General features: G+C 45.3%; 1 protein-coding gene across 5 annotated transcripts in view; it reads right to left on the bottom strand.

The window, feature by feature from the left end:
- The window catches only part of DNAJC16 (DnaJ heat shock protein family (Hsp40) member C16), a 36,297-nt gene extending 22,203 nt beyond the window's left edge, over positions 1-14,094 (bottom strand). The window contains exons 1-4 of one of the 5 annotated variants that reach the window (XM_043991900.1): positions 13,942-14,094; positions 10,474-10,658; positions 5,793-5,859; positions 3,839-4,178 (exon numbers count right to left, since the gene is read on the bottom strand). In XM_043991900.1, the coding sequence (XP_043847835.1) occupies positions 3,839-4,178; positions 5,793-5,859; positions 10,474-10,640 (574 nt within the window). In that variant the 5' untranslated portion in view covers positions 10,641-10,658; positions 13,942-14,094. Of the gene's footprint in view, positions 1-3,838; positions 4,179-5,792; positions 5,860-10,473; positions 10,659-11,550; positions 11,912-12,311; positions 13,382-13,548; positions 13,848-13,941 lie in introns of those variants that run through there. The other 4 variants (XM_043991902.1, XM_043991898.1, XM_043991901.1 and 1 more) reach the window with 4 other exon arrangements.
- Positions 14,095-14,720: the final 626 nt, after the last annotated feature.

The raw sequence follows: 14,720 nt of genomic DNA on the forward strand, positions 1-14,720 counted from the left end.
TGCTTCATATTTTACTAAAAAAATTGATACCATTTGCTGAGAGCTGCCTCTTCTCCCCTTTTCCTTCGGTGTTTTACAATCTTAAAGTCCTGAGTCTTCTAGGCAGTTAGGCAGTACAGTAGATAAGAGTGCCAGGCCTAGACTCAGGAAGACCTGAGTTAGAATCCAGCCTCAGACACTTACTGTATGACCCTGGGTAAGTCACATGACCTGTTTGCCTCAGTTTCCCTCTGTGTAAAATGGGAATGATGATAATAGCACTTCCCTCCCAGGTTTGTGGCAAGGAACAAATGAGAGAATAACCGCAAAGTGCCTATGCCTGGCACACAGTCATTGCTATATAAATGCTAACCATTGTTATTCTTATTCTCTTCTCCCACTATACTATTCCCCTTGGTGACCTCATCAGCTCCCATGGATCAGTTGTCATCTCTAAACTGAAGATTCTCAAGTCTACTTATCCAACCCCAACCACTTGCCTCCCATCTTCAACTGCTTAGTGGACTTCTTGGACTGGATACGCCGTCAGCATCTTAAACTCCCACATGTCCCAAGCTGAACTCAATCTTCCCCCCAAGCCTTCCCCTCTCCCAAACTTCTCTATTACTGTCAAAGGCACCGCTATCCTCCCAGTCCCCCAGGTTTAGAATTTGAGGCGCCATCCTCAGCTCCTCACTAACCTCCCCTCCATCTAAGCTGATGCCAAGGCCTGTTGATTTTACCTCTGCCACATCTCTCAGATACTCCCCCTCCCTGGTGCAGGCCTCATCATTTAACAGCTAGATTACTGCAGTAGCTGCTGGTGGGTTTGCCAGCTTCAAGTCTTTCCTCATTCCATTCTATCTTCCACTCACAGTGATGTTCCTAAAGCTCAGGAATGACCATGCCAACCCCCTCTCCTCAATAAACTCCAGTGGCTCCCTATCATCTCTACGGTCACACTTCCTGACCCAGCCCCCTCCTCTCTCTCTCCAGTCTTTCTACCCCCATCTCTTCTGTCTATGTAACACTGGCATCCTGTCTGCTGCTTGAATGTGACACTCCACCTTTGGGCTCCAGGTATTTTCCTTGGTCATCTCCTGTGCCTGGAATGTTCTCCCTCCTCACATTCTCCTTCTGTCTGTCTTCAGGGGCCAGTTAACATCCCCCCTCCTATGGAAAAGCCTCTTCTCTTAAGGAATCTTCTTCATTCTGTAATTATCTCTTGTTTATCTTGTCTATAGCTTGCTTGCCCATGGCTGTTTTCATGTTGTCTCCCCGATTAAGACTGTAAGCTTCCTGAGGGCAGGGGCTGTCTTTTGTCATTCTTTGGATTAGCACAGTGCTTGGCACACAAATAAGCAAATTAATGACATGGTTATTTATTTAATAATATGTTTGATTAACGAATGTTTATTGGCCGAGGCACTTAAACTCTTTGGATCTTAGTTTAAACTCTTTGGATTTTAGTTTTCTCTCTCTTTTTTTTTTAGTGAGGCAATTAGGGTTAAGTGACTTGCCCAAAAGTGATAAGTGTCTGAGGCCGGATTTGAACTCAGGTACTCCTGACTCCAGGGCCGGTGCTCTATCCACTGTGCCACCTAGCTGCCCCCAGATTTTAGTTTTCTCATCTGGGATAACTAGAGATGTGGACTGGTGACCTTTGAGGAAGATCGAGGATTTCAAGGATTGAAGATTCCAGCTGACAAGCTGGAAGGAAATCCTCAATCTTCCCCAAAGGTCACCCTCTAGTTAGCCCAGGGAGAGGTCTATTCCTTATGGCAACACCCAACGTAAAGTTTGAAGTAAAAGATACAGAAATAATCTTTCCTTCTGACCCAATAATTGCATCCTGAAAAATGTTATTTTTTAAGAGAGCTATATTCTCAGAGATTTTTATAGCATTTGATTATAGAAAACTAGAAACAACCCGAATGTCCCAGATCAGAAGAATAGTTAAATAAACTGTGTTACATTCTACAAAACTGAAATGTAATGAAGACTGCTAAGTATAAAGAGAGAGGCACAGCAGAGGAGTGGACAGAAGCTGGCCGAGAGTCTGGAAGATGTTACATTCCAGGCCTAACTCTGACATCTAAGTTGTCCCTTCACCTTTCAATCCCTTTGATGACTAACTACAGAGTGGGGGCAGCTCTGTTTTGCCTGGAGGGAGTTTCCTAAACCACTAAGCCACAAGGCAGTGCAAGCCCAAATCATAACATACAAAGATCCCTGGGAAGGTCTTTCAATGCAAAGTTTAAAAAAAAAAGGGAACCAGAAGACCAGTGCCCACAAGAAGGCCACAGAGAGGGAACGGCAAATGAGAACCAATGGATAGGAAATGCTTAGACGAGGAGGAAATAAATGAAAGCTACGATATTTTGTGTTGAAAATAGTTCATATAAATGTTAAGTATTTTCTGAGCAAATTGAGTATTGAATTTTTAATGCACCATTTGATTCAGTAAGTAAGATCATGGAAGGTACCAAGAACCACCTGAAAGGTACTGCAGAGCGCCTCCTCCAAAAAGAGGGAAAGGTCATGGAATGAACTAACAAGAGTTACTAACCAGGCATTTTGAGGAGTAATTAAACATTCAACCTGAAGGAGAGAGAAGTAAATTCAACAACAAAGGATAGCTCTTAAGCCAGGAGAAATTCCTCATGGCCCCTACAGATGGTAAAACCATTTTGCAAACTAACTTAAAAACTCATGGGCCTCAGACTCCCAAGGGTATGTATCCCCACAGATGGCCCCACAGACCCAGCCTCCCCAAAGGCTGCCTGTTGTTCAGTGGCTTCAGTCGTGTCCGATTCTTGGTGACCCCATCTGGGGCTTTCTTGGCAGAGATCTTGGAGGGGTTTGCCCTTTCCTTCTGCAGCCCATTTTACAGATGAGGGAACTGAGGCAAACCATTAAGTGACTTGCCCAGGGTCATACAGTTAGTGTCTGACATCGGATTTGAACTCAGGTTTTCCAGATTCCAAGCTTAGCCCTCTATCTACTGCACCACTCAGCTACCAGATGGAACAGAAAGAACACTGGAAGATTGGAGTGAGAGGCCTGAATGATCTAGGCATGTCATCTTAGTCCTCACTGGCAAAATAGGGATGAATAGCAACTTCTGCACTGCCTAATTTACATGCTCAGTAGAAGGAGAAAATGAGATCATAAGCCTTATTGTTTTTGGGGGTTTTTTGGCAGGGCAATGGGGGTTAAGTTACTTGCCCACGGTCACACAGCTAGTAAGTGTCAAGTGTCTGAGGCCGGATTTGAACTCAAGTACTCCTGAATCCAGGGCCAGTGCTTTATCCACTGCGCCATCTAGCCATCTGATCATAAGCCTTATTCACATTGCTATAGGGCTTTGAAATTCACCAAGGACTTTCCTCTTAAAAATCCTATGTTAGAGGTAGTCTACGTTCTATTAACCCCACTTTTCAAATGTGAAAACTGAAGCTCAAAAGTGAAATATCTCATCTAAGCCTACATGGCTTAGTCAGTTCCTCATCTGTACCACTAGAAAGTTGAACTAGAGATCTCTAAGGTTCCTTCTAGCTCCAGATACTATAATTCAAAGGGGGAAAAAAAAGGTGAGACAGAAATAAGACTCAAACCTTAGTCTTTTGCCTTCAAGGTTAGTGTTCTACTACACTATGCACTCTCTTTATATGTGTATATGGGCTGGGTAACTATTACGAAATAGTATTTTGTTTATAAAAGAAACTTGTAGACATTTCTTTAAAATATGCCCACTGAATTTCTCCCAAACTGCTTTGGCTTGTCCCTCTGGAGGGGGTGTGACATTCACAAGAGGTGAGGCGCCTTTTTGAGGCTGGCCTGGGGCACCATCACTTACCCAATACTTCCAGTTCCTGTACCACTTCTTTCCAGACAGGCTCAATGTGGATGCAGCTGAAGCACCAGTCCGAGGTAATCTTGATGAGGTAGGGCTTTCTGAAGCTGTCTGGGACCACCTCGTTGACATAATGGGAAAAGTGTAGCAGGTACTTCTCATCTGATGAGTCTCTCCGCTCCGAATGGAACGGGAAATGGAAAAAGGATTCATCAAAGTAAAAGCTGTCGTGGAAATGGTGGAAGTGGTGACCCTGTGGCTGCTGTGGCTGGTGGTACCCGGTGCTTTCACCCGCATCTCCATAGCGATCAAAGTTGGATCTCTTCTCTTCATTGGATAGAATCTGTTGAAAGCAAATTTGATGAGCTCAAGAGGAACAAAGCCACCCCAGAGAACAGGCCTAGGACAGTGTGACAGTGCACAGCCACCCTGCTGGGCAATCTGCAAAGCTCCACCAGGTAGCAAAGGGAACATTATGTGCGGCTACTCAGGCTTTACGGATCAAATCCCCAAGGCCTGCGGGAAATCGGAAGGTCTGTGACTCTTGGCACCAACAAGATGGGATAGGACAAATCAAACATGACAGTAATGGTCAACAGCATGATTCTGCCCTGATTAACTGAGCTGGAGTAATTTAAACAAGTCTGTGATTAAGGAAATTTAGGAATATCATGAAGAATGCCTTGCATGTAGCAGACAATCAACATGTGCTTCTTTAATTTAATACAGCCCCGCAGGCAAAGGTACAAGAATTAGGTTATGGATCCACAAAGTCATTCTTTAATTCTAGGGCCTTCCCTCTGTTAATTACTTCCTCTTTAACCTCTTGTTAGCTTGCTTTGTATAGCTTTGTTTGCATGTGGTCTCTACCCATCAGATTGCAGGTTCCTTGGGGAAAGACACTATCTTTTGCCTCTTTTTGTATCCCTGGTGCTTAGCACAGTGCCTGGCACATAGCAGAAGTTTAATAAATGTTTACTGATTGATCAAAGGGCTCTATGGTAGACATGGGTATTCTGCCATCACTAGCCAAGTGACTTCAAGGAAGTCCTTTTCAGAGATGGCAATATTGTTTGATGAAGAACTGTGAGTGACTTGACTGTTCTCAAAAACACAGTGATCCAAGACAATCCCAAAGGACTGTTGATGAAACATACTATCCACCTGCAGACTGAAGTATGCTATATTTCACCTTCTTTCATTTTTTTCTTTTAATCAAGTTTTCTTGTACAAAGTGACAAACATGGTAATGTTTTACATAATCATACATGTATAACCTATATCTAATTGTTTACAACCTCAGGGAGGGAAGGGGAAGGAGGGATAAAAATTGGAACCCAAAACTATAAATAAAAATGTTTATTACATTAAAAAAAAAGTCCTTCTGAGACAGTTTCTTCATGTCTACAGTTAAAATGACAACAACTCATGAAGATTTGTCATGATGAAATAATAGCTGCAATAATACTTTAAAGAATATATAGGGGGCAGCTAGGTGGCACAGTGGATAAAGCACCGGACCTGGATTCAGGAGGACCTGAGTTCAAATCTGGCCTCAGACACTTGACATTTACTAGCTGTGTGACCCTGGGCAAGTCACTTAACCCTCACTGTCCCACAAAAAAAAAAAGAAAAAAAAGAATCTATAAACATAAACAAACAAATAAAATAAATCTAAAAATCTGTTATACAGCATCTAGGTTAAAGACAAGGGATAGCCAAAAAAAAGAAAGAAAGAAATTATCAAAAAAAATCACTTAACCCTTATTGCCCTGAAAAAAAAAAAAAGAAGAAGAAAGAAAGGATCAAAAACTGATGGCCTATATGGCACACAAATAAGTGAATGTGTGTAAAACGATGAAGTCGTGTGCAAATTAAGAAATTATTATTATCCTCCAGTATTATTACTTGTACTGGGTAACAGATGATGCACAAATGACAAAGGTTGGTACAGTACCTCATAAGCCTTGCTAATCTGAATGAACTTGTCTTCTGCTCCTGGATCTTTATTTTTGTCAGGATGCCTGAAATAAAAAAGCCAAATCCACAGTGAGAAAAGCCTTTCTCTTAAGATACCATTCCTCGATGCCCTTGGACACAGCTGGTGATACCAGGGGCAAACAGCAGGAAACCTGGTCAGAATGGTTTCTAGCAAAGGGTAGTAAGCTGTCCCACCTGCTAAAAAGCAGGTGGAGCCTTAAAAGACATAAGTAATTTCTTCACAAGAAGCAACAACAGGAGGGCAGGTTTTTGGAGCACCACCTTGTTATTGCTGACAGGTCTCTTTTAGTGTTTCATTACAGAGAAGTAGGACACGACAATGTTTTGAAATTAATCTAGAGACAACCAACCCGTGCTAAATTTGGCTGATGGTTGAAGCTGTCAGCAAGAACCCACTTCTTCCTCCAAGAGGTCACGGAAAATATCACTGCAGCCTTGGCATGGTGTGTGCAGGCATTTCCCCTGGCTAAATCTGATGGCTCAGGTTACACTTCTGCCGCTCAATGAACCTGCTTAGGAACCATCACATGGAGAACAGCAGCTAGGTGCTGACCTTCTAGGGAGGGTGGGCACCTGGGTTCCTGTGCTGTTAGCTGCCCCATGGCATGAGCACTCACTAGCCTTCTCTACGAGGCAAAGGGACCCACAAGATTTCAAGGTTTAATTATTAAAATTTATTTAAACAAACAAGTATAATACATCTGAGCTAATAGTACTGGCAGTCTAGGTTACTCACTTGGCAATTAGTGATGTACTGCCTTGTCACAATTCTTCTATTATTGCTTTTCCCGTTTCATGTGCTAACGTCCTCTTCTCCACACAGGGGGTTTATATAAATCCTGGGAGGCCAGACGACCTTCCACTGCTAAACAGCCCAGCGGCTAACACTAAAGTCTGCACAAGCTCCATTTTATGAAATGAAATTCTGTGTTTGCTATATGGTCTAATCTGTACAAAACCATTCCTACCCCTTCCTTTAGTGATGTAAACAACTACCTCTTGGGATAAGGAAGAGCCTAAAATTGCTTAGTCTGTCACTGGAAAGCATCTGAAGAGCAAAACATATATTCTATGCTTTGACCTTACGGAAACAAAACACCCGAAAGGTTTACTAATAAAACAAAACAACTTAAATGTTAACATTTAATGTACATTAAAAATCGATGACATTATTTGGGGCAGAAAGGGAGAGAAAGCTGAGTTATTTGTTAGAAAAAAAAATGCAATGTGGCCAGCTATGGTAAAGCTTCTGCCTCGTGGAAATAAGAGATAGTGGCTATAACATTATGCCTTTGGGTGGTGAGTGAGAATGTTTCAGTTGCCTAAACTTAGCTTTTAAAAACTGCAGAGGAAAAAATGTTGTCATCAACCAAAATCTGTAACATAGCAGGAAAATTAAACTTCTAGAGAGGCTGGGCCAAAAGAGAAACGCCTGAAATTAGTTTGGTAAGTAAATAGAAAAAGCGGGTGGCAAGCCAAGAGGAAAAAGGGTTTAGCTCACCAAGGAATGGGACGAGTCCATTACAGCCAGCATAGTCTAGAAATCATGCCTCTATAGGACTTGTCTATTTCAATTACTCTGAAATAATTTCCCAAACCAAAGCAGAGTCTTCTACATTTTAAAATACTAACAAATGGTCTCTAAAGCTGGGTCAGGCTCCTGTGTACCCCAAAGGAAATCCTGGATTTGGTGACTTATTCCTGACCTGGCAAATTTTAAATGAGTAAAACCATAGGAAGAAAAGTGCTATGGTGAAGTCCAACAAGGGTTGGCCTGGAGGACTTCTGAAGGCCTAACCAACTCTAACAGAAAATAACTATATAGATCAACAATCTATCTCCCTCAATTTATTTTGTCTTTTTTTTTTTTTTTGGCTAAAAGTTTGAAAAAAATTTCTGTAACAAACTGGCTACTCTAACGGAAACAAACAGCAGTCTTCCTGAGGGGGAAAATGGGCTAAGACCACAACCAAACTACAAGAGTATACAAGAAATGGAGAGTACGTGTCATTTTAAAAGTTCTTCCCAAAAATGGCTTTGTGAAGATGAGGGTGAAGTTTTGAGAAGCCCGAGAAAGAACGAAACCCCAAGATGTACCAAAGACCACAAGTCACCTTATTTCCCTTGGCTTGTAGCTCATACTTCTAGGTCTACTTGTAAAAAATGAGAAGTATACACTATTTTGTACCAAAAACTCCAATTCTTTTCATTATGAAGCATTCCCATAGTTGCAGTAATCAGGCATAAGGCTGTCATGGAAATATAAGAGCAAAGAAAAACTTCACAGATGATCATGATCTGTGTCTATTGTGAATGGATACTCCTGGGAAACGAATTTCAGGGAAAAGAGCACATGACTCATTGAATTAATACGACAGAACCCCGCTCAGCTTTAGAAGATGAAAATGTCAAGCTATCTCCCTGCATTCTTTGGTGATACGAAAACAGTAAGAGTCCTTAAGACACCTCAGAAAGGGGGAGATGGCCTAAAGTTCTCAAAGAATGATGATGTGATGTGAAGTAACTACAACTCTGCTGATACTGAGTCCTGCTTACGTTAAAAAATGAGAGGCCCAACAGAAAACGGCACATTGACAGAAAAGCATTATACTTTGGGGTGAAGAGGGACCCTGGAAGGAGATGTTGATATCAAGTCAGGAATAAGTCAGACTTGAGCCAGGCTTCCCACACGCCAGAGATCTCGGGGCTCCCCTTTGTTTTCCTGACACCACAGAGGATTCCCCCAAAATGTCTACATAGTACGCTAGACCCTGAGTCTCCTCTTATTTGTCACAGCAAACTTCTCTCAACCAAAAGGCAGCCCCCACCTCCCTACAGGGGTGACCCTGAATTCAGGGAACAATGACAGGAGCAGGAGGGAGGACCTGGCTTGGAGACCTGCCCCTTCTGCCCCACTGGCCCTGGCCCAAGGCTCTTCAGTTCCCTGGGCCTCCCAATGCCCCCCTCCCTCCCACGGATGCAGGCAGAGATCCAATGCCCTGGGGTACAGGAAGCCCAGACACATGGGAGTTCTCTCCTTTCAGACCCCTTGGCAGAGCCCTGTGCCCTGCAGAGCAGCTGTGGAGCCCCACTCCCCCTTCATGACTTCCTCCCAAAGGCCTTCGTGGCAATGAGAAGTTCCCATTTGTAGAGGGTTCTTCTCTCTAAGGCTTGCAAAGTGCCTTATAGGCATTATCTCGATGGATCCTCACCATAGCACGGTGAGCTAGCTTATTTAGGGACTTAGTGAGGGTCACAGAACTAGGCCCCTCTGTCTCAGACAGGATTCAAATCCAGTCCTATCTTCCTGATATCCATCCATGAAGCCTCCTTTTTAGTCAGCTGGGCAGGCAATTTACCTAGTGTTGCCAAAGCTGTTATAATATTTATTAACAGGCATATGATACTGTGAAAATAGTATGAGAAAGCTGGGGAAAAAACGGTAACAGGACGTTACCTAATAATCTCCTCTCTATTTGGGGTCTAGGCATCCAATTTCTGTTCACTGACGCTCTTTTCCCCTCCTTTCTCTGCTGCTAGCTTTGTACACAGATCATAAGATCATAGGCTGTGGAGTGGAAGGGGTGTCAGAGGTCTTATTTTAAAGATATGGAAACTGAGGCCAAGAGAGTTGCAATGACTCGCCCCAAATAACTACCTACCAGTAGTTAAGCAACTGGAAGGTCGTAGTATTTGACATTTTATGTCTTTCTCTTCCTATCCTTTCTACCTAAGGCTGTTTCTGGGAGTTCCTCCACTAGTCCCCCCAAGGTCCTTCTCTCAGGAGGGGAAGTACCTGACCAGCAACATGTGTGGCCAATACCTGAATCTAATTTTTTCTGACTCTGAGGTCAGTTCTATTCATTAGGCCAGGCTACAGTGAACAGTCATGCGTTTGGCCAAAAATAATTTTTGATTATCCGTGGATTACATCAAACCATTCTATTCCTGTATCCAGCCCCTCTCCTCCAATAGTCTGTTAGTCAAACACTGACTACGTGCCCCCTACATGCTAGGAACTGGGCTAAGTGCTGGGAATGCAGAGAAAGGCAAAAGACAGTCCCTGCTCTCATACTTAAAAGTATGCATATTCTCTATGTACCTACCACCACAATTTTTTCTCTAAAAGTATTTCCTTATAAATAGAAATACTTTTTCCATTTTAGTGATTTCTAAAATGCTCTTTTAAAAAAATGGTAACAAATAATAAAGTAAAACAGTAAAGTGGCAAGAAGACAGAGCCAGAGAACCGCTAAGTCCTGCCTCTGACACTTCCTGGCTGTGTGACTGAGGGAAAATCCTTTTATGTCCACTGCTTCATCTGTCAAACTGGGAAAATGGTGCTTGCCCAAACCCCAAGGATAGCTATGAAGGTCAAATGAGAAAATGTGTAGGAAAGGACATTGTGAATTGTCAAAGTCTCACTGTTACTGATCAAATTAAGATGCTGTCATCAACTTTAGAGCTGATTACTCAGAAAATATGGAGGAAAAAAGGTGACTCATTGATAAACGTTTCATATATAGTATAAATGTAGACAGACACACATTAATGCTCATCAGTCCACTTTCAGGCTATGTGGCCCTTTGGAAAGTGATGCTCACATTCAAGTTCTATGTGTGATTTGTTCCACCTACCATTCCCGGGCGAGCTTCTTATATGCCTTTTTAATATCAGCCTGGCTGGCTGTGCGGCTGACCCTTAGGACTCTGTACGGGTCAAAATCCAACGCGGACAAGATTTGCAGGATCAAAACCAGAACTATCAAGAACTGCCAGGAAAGGCTCAACGTTCTCACTCCCATTTCTCTTCCTTCCCAGAGCTGAAATGATTGAATAGGTATGAGTTCCAGCAGCAGCAGCAGAAACCTGGACAGTACTGGTCTAGGTAAAAGCAGAAGACATATGGACGGATACCCTCCATCAACCCCCTCCCCCCATCAAACTAACAAAACACTTGGCAGAAAAACAACATCAAGTCTTTGATGAAAAGATACGGAGCTTTCAAAGTAGTCCAAAGTAGACAACTCTGCCTTTAAAAAACAGCATCATGAATTAAGACCATTACATAAAAACACAGTATTGAGAATCAATAGCTGTGGTCGAAAAACCTTGGCTTAGAAATGGTTCAAAGATCACTGTACTTGTAGACATTTTAAAAAATGTTGAACAAAAGAACCAGACTAATTCATACCAATCTAGAACAAAGAATAGCAAATTAATGTGGGAGAAAACTCAAAAGGAGAAAAATTCTGGTGAGATCATTCAAAATGTATGTTTGATTTAATTTACTAACAGGGGCTAAATTTGTTTCAATGAATACTTCCACAGAGGCCCCAGAGGTTCTTGAAAAACCAAGAATAAACCGTGAGATAGGGCAGGTGATAGCTGAGATGCTTGTGGGCATTTCCAAGTCCAAAAGATCAAAGTAAAATTATTTTAAATTTTAGGGCAGTAGGTTAAGTATTGCTTCAAATTCCATTCCTTCTAGTTATTTTTATTGAAAGGAAAAGGAATGATAATTCTGCAACTTCCTCCTTATTTTAATCATCTGTATTATGATAGTTATGTCAGACCATAAAAGAACTCATGGAGAGAGAAACACAGGGGCAAGATCCAAGCTAGAGAAAATGTAGTTTGCTATTAAAGGTGGCGTCAATGATGAAGACTATCCAGCATCCCATCTTCAGTAAATCTTATTACTGTATTCAGTACCTTTCTGCAGATGACCCATGTTGAGGTAAGAACAAGACAAGCCTTTAACTTTCTTCTTAGAAATATGACTAGAGTCAAGTTGTCCTATGATGCATCGATTATTTCTACACACTCTTCATCAATGATCCAATTTGGAAGGATGAAAATACCAATGTGGCACCTCAGCTCCAAGGATGCTATTTCAGAAGGATGACAAATATGTCCCAAAGGCTGATAAGGAAGCCCACCAGCTGCAAATTCCTACAGATTTTACTGAACTGAGAGAAAATATTGGTGGTAATATTTGTGACAATTAGGGGAGAAAGCAAGATGGATCTGAGAATGCCCATGAATACTGTTCTTCACTATCTTTTTGAATATCTACAAACAGGGTACTATATCCTTTGGATATATATTCCCAGCAATGGCCCAAGCTCCATTTCTTAGACAAAACCTGTCCTAACGCACATGATTAGGTTGGGAGGGGAAAGGGGATAAGCATTTATACAGTTGCTACTATGTGACCAGGCACTGTGCTAAACTCCTTTAAAAATATTATCTCCCCCCAAAAAAATATTATCTCCCAACGATGATGGGAGGTAGGTGCTGTTATTATCTAAATTTTACAGTTAAGGAGACTGAGACCAAAAAAAAAGCCTAAATGAATGGCCCAGGGTCACACACCTAGTAAGTGTCAGAGGATGGAATTGAATTCAGGTCTTCCTGATTTGCTGGTGCTATTTGACTGACCTATGAGCTGCCCTCTTCCCTTTACAACTCACCAGATTATTTCTTCCAACTTTTATAGTAACTTAGCTGCATACCAGTTTCTCCCCAGCTGAAGGTTAATTCCTGGAGGCCAAGAACTATTTCTCAAATTTTTTCGGTGGATCTCCAGCAGAGTGCTTTGCATATATAGTGGGTGGTAAAGAAACACTTCTTGTTGGAATGCATTACTTGGGAGTTCATCTTGGCTATTCACTTCACTCTCTGACTTCAGTCACGGAATTCATTAAAGCCAATTTTCTGTGCCCTGAAAATAGCATTTGTGCTGCACCTAGCCAATCGTATAAAGAATTATCCGAGCCAAGACTCAGTTTCCACCTATTTCCAACGGGGGCAGGCATTATGACTTCCGGCTTATATTAGTGCCATACACTGGGGGAGCGATTTGGGTGAGAAGCAGAGCAGGGAGACTCGTGACACTGGCAGACAGACAGACTCCCGGCAGCGGAGGAGGGCAGAGGGCTGGCTTGGAATTGAAACGCTACAGTCGATATGCTGAATGACCTAAGAGGCCCCGAGATGTTCTGACAGGACTGTTTACATAAATAGAGTTAATAACGACTATGTGAGCATCAAAGGTGACAAATGGGGCAATGAAACTACAGGGGCAGAAAGTGCGATGGAGAATACGGAGAAGCCAGCCAGGGGCTAAGAGTCTCGCAGCCTCCGACTCCTTTTCGGGGAGAAAAGGGGTGACCCCGGCTGGTGGTCTCGGCGGGGAGGGCAGCTGGGATGGGGGGAAGCACGGAAAGCCATTCGCTAAACTGACAGGACCAACACCTCCCCCCGGCCCACAACCATCAGCCCCCGGACCACCGGTTCAAGGAAGGAAGCCTCCGGCCTCGGGCGGCCAGGCCAGCGGGCGGCCACGTCCTCCAGGAAGGCCTCCCGGAGGCTACCGGTCGGAAGGGAGCGCTCTCCGCCGCCTCTGGCCCCGGGCCGAGAGGGAAAGCACGCTCGTCCGACCGTCTGACCGTCCGGGGAAGTTCAAGGGCGCGGGGCAGAGTAAGGCCGCAACAGAGCTCGGGTTCCCCCTCTCAGAAGCGGGCCTCAGTTTCCCACACGGCCGCTTGCCCTTGGGCTCCGCAGCCCTAACCGTGGCAGCGGGGGCCGCATCCCTGCAGGCTGGGAACCCGCCCAGGGTGCCCCGGCCATCGCGGCCGAGGCCGAGGCCAGGCTCCGCCCCGCCCCGCCCCGCCCGGCCAAGCCGCCCAGAAGCCCGTTCCTCCTTACCCGGGAGCCGAGTGCGTGGTGCCCACCGCCCGCCCGCCTGCTGGCCGGCCGCCGTCCCGGGCAGCCGCAGGGACCGCAGCGTCCTGGGCGGCCGAGCGCGACACCAGCGGCCGCCTCCGGGCTCCGCCCCGCCTCCGCTGCAGGACCGCAACGCAAGCCCACCGGGGAGGCGGCACGGCCAGGCCGGGCACGGAGCGGCACGTGACGCCTTAAAGGGACGGCACCTTTTTCACCTCAAAGGCCTTTCCCATCCGGGAAACCCATTGAGCCTAGCCAGCCGCCGTTCTCGCTCCCGGCAGGGAGGGGCCCTGCACACATACACTACTCCGTCCCACCCCCTGTTCCCCCTGAGCGCCGTCGCCATGGACACCGCGCGCTGTGCTGAGGCCTTACCCAAGAGGCCTCGGGCAGGTCAGCGAGAGAGCAGCAACGTGCTTCCTAGCGAGGAGGCGAGAACACGGGGCATGCCGGGCCGGATATTCGGCCTAGCAATAGCACCCCCTACTCCCCGACAGGCCTGGGAGGACCGCACCAGAGATGCCAAGGCCCTTCCCTTAGGGATGTACGAGGATCTACGAACCCGCAAAGCAATGCCACGCCCCGACGACGTCACGAAGAGGCGGGGCTTCCCCAGCTGGTCCTACCCCGGGGTCACTGATGCTGAGCTCGGGTTGGGAAGGGCAGGGTTGGTCCAGAGTCCAGCCTTCGGCTTTGGCCTTGGTCAGCACTCCCTGGGGCTGGTCCATCGAGCCCTGGGCCCAGAGGCTGGAAGGCCTCCATAACACGGAAGGGCCACCGGACCCCTGTGTGCCTCAGTTTCCTCCCGTGGCCCCGGGGATGCTCTTTGACAAGGGCCAGTTGCTCCCAGGGCCCATTCCCTCCCTCCCTCCCTCCCTCCTTCCCCCTAAAGGGGCAGGCAGACGACAAGGCTACAGACCACAGAAACGAGAACCGGGTGAGGAACGAGTCCTTTATTGTGAACAAACGGGACAAGAAGTGTAGACACACGAGAGTCTCTGCCCCCCACTCACGGGACTAACAGCATCACGGGAGTCACAAGACAGCAGGAGGCCAAGGGGAAGGCTCTTCCCAGGGGAAAACAATCCCAACAGGCATTTCTCCTTCACCTAGGCTGGGCCCTGTCCAAGAGCTGAGCTCCACTGAGACCTGTT

The sequence above is a fragment of the Dromiciops gliroides genome, chromosome 3 (genome assembly GCF_019393635.1).
Source record: "Dromiciops gliroides isolate mDroGli1 chromosome 3, mDroGli1.pri, whole genome shotgun sequence".
NCBI classification, from domain to species: Eukaryota; Metazoa; Chordata; class Mammalia; order Microbiotheria; family Microbiotheriidae; genus Dromiciops; species Dromiciops gliroides.